Source organism: Gigantopelta aegis, chromosome 5 (assembly GCF_016097555.1).
Source record: "Gigantopelta aegis isolate Gae_Host chromosome 5, Gae_host_genome, whole genome shotgun sequence".
NCBI lineage: Eukaryota > Metazoa > Mollusca > Gastropoda > Neomphalida > Peltospiridae > Gigantopelta > Gigantopelta aegis.
Genome location: NC_054703.1, coordinates 33051663 through 33059274, shown reverse-complemented (window position 1 = coordinate 33059274; position 7612 = coordinate 33051663). Strand labels below are relative to the sequence as shown.

General features: G+C 37.3%; 1 protein-coding gene across 1 annotated transcript in view; it reads right to left on the bottom strand.

The window, feature by feature from the left end:
• Positions 1 to 720: 720 nt before the first annotated feature.
• The window catches only part of LOC121373648 (zinc finger protein 239-like), a 56474-nt gene continuing 49582 nt past the window's right edge, over positions 721 to 7612 (bottom strand). Inside the window, exon 3 of the mRNA XM_041500356.1 lies at positions 721 to 3839. Coding sequence (XP_041356290.1) covers positions 3757 to 3839 — 83 coding nt within the window. The 3' untranslated portion in view covers positions 721 to 3756. The remainder of the gene's footprint in view (positions 3840 to 7612) is intronic.

Genomic DNA, 7612 nt, shown 5'->3' with positions numbered 1-7612 from the left:
ACTCCAGCACAACAATACACACTGCTATAGGGTGTCAATCAAAGGTTGGATATGATTATTTATACTAAAAATAAAAATTATATATCGAGAATAACTAGTTATTGACGTCGGACATCTGTTTTAATGAGTGTACATTGTGTGTGTGTGTGTGTGCTAAAAGAAAAAGTGGGGGCGAAATTTATATAAAGTGAGGGGGACGCGTCCCCCATGTCCCCCACTATGAGATAGCGTAGACACACGGTCGTTCTGCCCATTTTTCTAGTAACAGTTCCTCGCTTGCAGAAGTCCACACTGGTTCACTGGCAGATGCCATTTTGATGCCATGTGCCTCGTAGTCGTTGGCCGATTGGTTTATTGTCCAATGACTTATGTCTGTAACAAATTTCAGTTTCGCAAGTAACGCACACAGCGAAACACCTAAACTTGTTTTTGAAATCAAACTAGTTTGATTCGCGAAACACGTTTCGCTAAACAGTTGCGAAACAATGTTTCTTGTTTTCCGTTAACGCACACGGAAACCAAAATTGACCTCAACTTGTTTTTGTTTTGGAAAAACGTGTTTTTGACTGCCGTTTTGACTGCTTAACTAGTTATTATCTTTATCCTGCAGACCATAAAAATTAAGGGGAAAAGCTATTATTTCTGTTATTTCAGCAACATTTTACGATGACCTAGAGGTAATGTAATGTAGCTATGCGTGTGACGTCATATGACTGACGTCAAAAGTCATAATCTGCTAGTTTATGTTTATGACTTTGCTTTAAGGTGAGACCAAACCCAATAAAGTAATTAAAAACAAATAAAAGATGTTTTTGTTTCTATTCCTCTGTCAAAACATTTGATTAATGTTAGCTTTCAGTCATAAAAGCATTTTGCATGAAAAAGTTATATTAATTACCTTAATTAGCCAATAATTATTGGAAACAGATTTAAACAATACCTAATTAAATATTCACAAACCCATAACTTTATTTTTTGACCAATTTTTGTGAAATAAAAACCAAAACTGAGATACAGTTCTGGAGAATAGTTTTAAAATTACTTTACTAATTGGTCAATAATTATAGAGGCTATAGGGCAAGCTCCAGTTTTAGCCAATCAGAAAGCTCCTTTCAAACGGTGTTGGTACAGTTATACAGCATGGTTTCTCGTGTTTACAAATTACACTGGCAACAAATTTACAAAGAAAACACGGTATATGTAAGAATAATTAGGTTTTATGTGATCACACTAATTCAGGACATTTGTACAATATTGTGAGAGGTTAATATTGCTAACTCATTATGCTTAGAACGAAAAAACTTGCATTTTGTGGAAATAGATTTACTGGACCACTGAAGGTTCCTAAGCTTTCTCGTGATGATAACAGTGATAATGACAGTAATAGCGATTTGAAATCTGAAAATACAGCATCTTACAGGAAGGTATTTGAACATTTACAGTGTGCTCCAAATGTATTGAATGACAATAATGAACTTACTGGTTACAGAATAATTGATATAGCCAATCAATGCAGCTTTTTGAAATTATTTCCCTGTCCTAATGAGTATTTGATGTTAATGAACGGTTTCAGTGGTCAATTTTCGGCATTGGACGCCATCACACGCAGGCCCAGAAATTCTGTGGACTAATAAATATACCTCCCCCGTGTCTGAAACAACATGGCAAAAGGGATCACAGAGTATTCATGCTGTAACAAAGATTGTGAGTGAAGAAAGTGTGTGTAATGCTGGAAAGGAGCAAAATAAGTGTAAGCTTGGCTCGACTGAAACTGTAGCGTCGTTGACGGCACATGGCAGAGGAAAGGTTTTCAAAGTAAAAATGGAGTAGTGACTTGTTTATCAGTCAGTGATAATAAGTGCCAAGTTCTGGATAGTGAAACACTAACAAATTATTGTGGAGTTTGTTCCTCAAGATGAAAAGAGTGCAAGTCTGATGAAGAATTTGACCAGTGGTACGTCAATCACAAGAACACTTGTTCTAAAAACCATAGTGGTTCAGCAGGGGCAATGGAGCCTGCAGGTGTGACAGAAATATATTTACGATCAGAACAGAAGCATCATTTACAGTACACAGGGCATTTAGGTGATGGCGATTCAAGCTATTCCCGGATTTCTTCTGCGGATCCCCCCCCCCCCCCCCCAATCTATCCTGGGAAAACAATACGAAAATTAGAGTGTTGCGGACATGTTCAGAAACGTATGGGTCGACGACCGACAGATAAAATCTTTCAATGCAAAAATAAGATGTACAGCCATAATGGTAAAACATACAAAGGATTGGAGGCATAGGAAAATTAACACAAAATGCCGTATGGAGAATGCAGGGACACTATGGGGCAGTCATAAGAAATAATTCTGGCAATTTAGCTGCAATGCAAAAGGCAGTATGGGCCATCTGGCATCACTGTGGAAACCGTCACGACACTTGCGGCACTTTGTGTCCAGCTATCAAAGATGACCATGAAAAGGCAAAGAAGAACATGCTGCCAGAGTTTGTTTTACAAGAAATCAAAACAATGTTTGAATTCCTTGTGAGCGATGAACTTTTGTCCAAATGCCTTCATGGCGGCACGCAGAACAATAATAAATCATTTCATCACATTTGGAATCTGTGCCCAAAAGAGGTTTTTGTGGGAAGGAGAAGGTAAATACTGCAACAGTTCTATTTAATGATAGTCAATGTGCCAGTGCAGCAATTCTTAGACAGCTAGGCATAGAGCCAGGTCAGCACTGTCTGAATATGATGAAGTCGTGACACTGGTCGTATCGCAGCTGTCGGGCGATCTCAAAGTGATAACTGTGTGGATGTCGAGTTGGTAGAAACTGATCATTTCAGGATCTCACACTAATTTTAAAATAAACGCCAACAAGGTGGTTGTTGGAGGACAGAATAACATTGTTGACACTAATTCTGTGGATGTCGAGTTGGTAGAAAATGAAGGAGAATGCTCACAGCGACCTGGAGAATATTTGGCAGAGTAGAGACTCAGTCTGGTGAGGTTTTTGACAGGTGGACACCGTGACGCAAGTTAACAGAAATCAACGCCTCACAAGACACAGAGTACTCCAGAATAGAAATGGTAGAACATTCATCACACAGACTACACCTCACAAAGATCATTAACAAAATCCTCAAATGTAGTTGTAAAGTGTGGCGATTTATCATCTGATGTTTTTTTTTTGTAAATATTTATTTTTATTTTAGGGTGGGTGGTAGATCATGTTTGGATTGAATGATGTGATGTCTTCACGAAGTTCCACGGAATGTTTCTGTGGGCGGGTCAGCAATCACTGGACTGAGTAGAAACTGTTACCAGTCAATCATTCCCCATCGCTAGCACCCCTGAGGACTGTCCTGGTGTTACGCTATCTACGTGGGAGAGGATTACGTGATCAAAGTGTGGGAGGGACAACACAAAGCTATCAAAAATAAACTCCACACAAGACAGTTTGTCAAAAGCGCAACTTGGGGCCACCAAAGTACTCCAGAATAGGAATGGCTGAACGTTCATTGCACAGATTCCACCACACAAACATCATTAACAAAATAAACTTGGGGCCACCAAAGTCCTCCAGAATAGGAATGGCTGAACGTTCATTTCACAGATTCCACCACACAAACATTAAGAAAATCCTCACCCTTACTGTATGTAGTTGTAAAAGCATGGTGATTTATCATCTGATGATGTTTTGTTTGTAAATATATATATATATATTTTTTCTCCATTTTTAAAGGCTTAATTTCTCATCATCATCATCGGAGTAATCTGACGTTTGGTGAGCTCTCTGCCGTCGAAGATAACTCAGAAACGAAGATGCGGGTCTTTTGCCAATCACCTAGGAGACAAAGATTCCTGCTCTAATAGTAACACAACAACAATGCTTTCTTTGACGTTCAGTACCTCTACATTGACCATTTTCGAGGTCGCCAACAGCAAATATTTCACATATAACCACCAATACACACACACTACTAGAGCTACCGAAAATTCGCGACCGCGGAAATCACGGAATCGGCCATTGAAAACGGAATTCCCATTTTCCGCGGAAAAACATGGAAAACATGGTTTTGTGGTCAAAATCTCCTTTTTTCCTGTTAGTTTTACAAATTTTTTTTTCAAAATCGTACTTTTGTCGATAAAGAGAGACCTTTTGACTTCTTATTCATTGAAATAACTATGTGCTTTGTTACTTGACTGGTAACTAACAATAACTTAAAATACATTAACGCAATGGCACGTAGTGCATCATAAAGTTCAGTCACTTTCGGTTTCTGATAATAACGGTATTAACCGAGATGTAACCGTAAACCATTAACCATTATTTAGCCCATTATTGTGTATCTATAGTAAATTAAATGTTGTTTTTATTTTTAAATACTTCCGAAATAAAACATTCCGATTCAATGCAGTATCAAAGATTATTTTTTTAACAACATTTTCATTCAATAATTGTATCTTAAATTTACTAACACTTAAATTATTGTTAAACAGACTTAACCCAGACAGGCATCATTGATTGACAGATGCCAGTATGTATTACAGTATATATTGTAATACAATGCAATGTATTATTATTTACTGTTTACTTGTTTACATGCAATCAAATACTAGACTGTTATTTAATACAGTTTGTGTCCGCACTTGAATATACAAGTCACAGAAATTGCTGTTTTGACGATGGCTTTATTGCAGAATTACCGGTTTCTTACCGCACAGAAAATCTCGGAAATTGCTATTATCGCACGAAAAATCACGGAAATGACCATTTTTCACAAACGTGGAAAATCGCGGAATCGGCCGATTTCCAACGCGGAATTTGCCTCTGTCAAACGCGGATTTTCGGTGGCCCTACACTACAGGAAAAAACAGAGCAGCACCACCTTTCAAAAATGTTCCAGGTAAATATGTAGGTGCTGACGGGATTCTTCCTGTTGTGTGTGTATTAGTGATTAATATGTCAAAGTGTGGTAATCTATCACCTGGACGGGGCTTCTAGAATTTTTATAAAATCCACAAGCCCTGGGATCAGTGATTTAAAAAACATTACTAGACATGATTAAAAATTCACTAGCCCTACTTTACTATAAGTTAATACAATTTGACTAAATAATAGAAATAATCGGATGTGTCACCTAAAGATGGAGATTGAGCTTAAAAACACTAACACTGGGGGGTTGGAGTTGGGGCAGGATGTTCATGTAAATTTACAAAATACATGTAGACTTAACTGCAACATCTGACCCCAAAAATTCAGTAGCCTTCGGGAATGGCATTAGTAATTATTTACTAGCCCAACATTGAATATCACTAGCCATGGGAGTGAGGCTACCATAAGCTATAAGCCCTGCATCTTGAAGATGTTTTTCTTTGTTTGTGAATATTTATATTCATTTTAAAGCTTAATTTCTCAACGTCATCACAGAACGCTCTAAAGAAATTTTCTCTATACACATTCTTGGAGCAATGATCAAGACAGCGATATAACCTAATCAAAGTCAAGAATTCATCCATGGTGAAGATTCATTGCTCAGCACTCTATCAACTGTTAGTTACCGTATATCGCTGTGTATTAGCCGACTTTTTGATACAAAATTTATCAAGTCAAAGGCTGGGGTCGGCTTATCTAAGGAGTCAACATTTTATTGGAAATGTAAAGTTAGAATAGTGACGTCACGGCTCGACTCGATCTATTGTCATTATTGTGCTCTGCATTTCCGCTTTCATAAAGGTTTAATATTGCATTTTAACACAAGCTATTACAAATAAAAGATATTAAAATTGTATATATATGTTCATCTTTAATAAATGTTGGTGTTTAAAAGTTATTTAGTAATATTTATCTGTTTAAACAACAATAAATGGTGACCGATCAAAACAATTTCGGAAAACTTCGCAGGTCACGTGTCATTACAAAACTGCTTACTAAACCGGTGAACACGTTAATTGTTCCAGCTTCATTTGTTTTGTTTGTCGGCTTGGGATTAATCGACACGGGTGGTTGGGTATGGTAGGGTATAGCCGACTAGTAATGAAAAGACCGATTAGCACAATCAACAATGCAAACAGTCACTGTGTTTTTAACGTGTGGCTGCAATCAAGAATGTTTAGGTATATTTCGCTATCTTGGTACTTATATTTTACGAGAAATAAATTAACCGGACACCGTTTCTATAAATAGAAATCGGCTACTGCTTCCGGATAAGTTTGCTGTGACAAATGACGTTTGAAAGCAGATGTACTTTGTCATTTTGTAGAGACCACACAGACATCTGACTTGGTTAGTTTTATATAGGGGGGTCGGCTTATATACAAGGTCGATAATTTTAAAGCCGATTTGGAGGGTGAAACTAGGGGGTCGGCTAATGCATGGAGTCGGCTAATACACAGCGATATACGGTAGTAGTTAGAAGAAAATGGTGACGTACCAGAATCAAACTGGATGGTTATATCAGCTGGAAATGTGACACTGGTGTCAAAAAACAACAACAAAAACAACAACACCTGTATGTTTTTGGGGTGACAGAACATGCAAATAATATTTTAACCATCACCTCAGAATATCTTTAAACTATGGCTATTTGGTGTCAAATGTATGATTAATTTGACATGCTGTCGAAAGAATGAAGAAACCCCCACTATCACTAGCCATGGGAGTGAGGCTACCATAAGCTATAAGACCTGCATCTTGAAGATGTTTTTCTTTGATTGTAAATATTTATATTCATTTTAAAGCTTAATTTCTCAATGTCATCACAGTACGCTCTAAAGAAATTTTCTCTATGCACATTCTTGGAGCAATGATCAAGACAGCGATATAACCTAATCAAGTCAAGAATTCATCCACGGAGAGGATTCATTGCTCAGCACTCTACCAACTGTTAGTAGTTAGAAGAAAATGGTGACGTACCAGAATCAAACTGGATGGTTATATCAGCTGGAAATGTGACACTGGTGTCAAAAAACAAAACAAAGAAACAACACCTGTATGTTTTTGGGGTGACAGAACATGCAAATAATATTTTAACCATCACCTCAGAATATCTTTAAACTATGGCTATTTGGTGTCAAATGTATGATTAATTTGACATGCTGTCGAAAGAATGAAGAAACCCCCACTATCACTAGCCATGGAAGTGAGGCTACCATAAGCTATAAGCCCTGCATCTTGAAGATGTTTTTCTTTGATTGTAAATATTTATATTCATTTTAAAGCTTAATTTCTCAATGTCATCACAGTACGCTCTAAAGAAATTTTCTCTATGCACATTCTTGGAGCAATGATCAAGACAGCGATATAACCTAATCAAGTCAAGAATTCATCCACGGAGAGGATTCATTGCTCAGCACTCTACCAACTGTTAGTAGTTAGAAGAAAATGGTGACGTACCAGAATCAAACTGGATGGTTATATCAGCTGGAAATGTGACACTGGTGTCAAAAAACAAAACAAAGAAACAACACCTGTATGTTTTTGGGGTGACAGAACATGCAAATAATATTTTAACCATCACCTCAGAATATCTTTAAACTATGGCTATTTGGTGTCAAATGTATGATTAATTTGACATGCTGTCGAAAGAATGAAGAAACCCCCACTATCACTAGCCA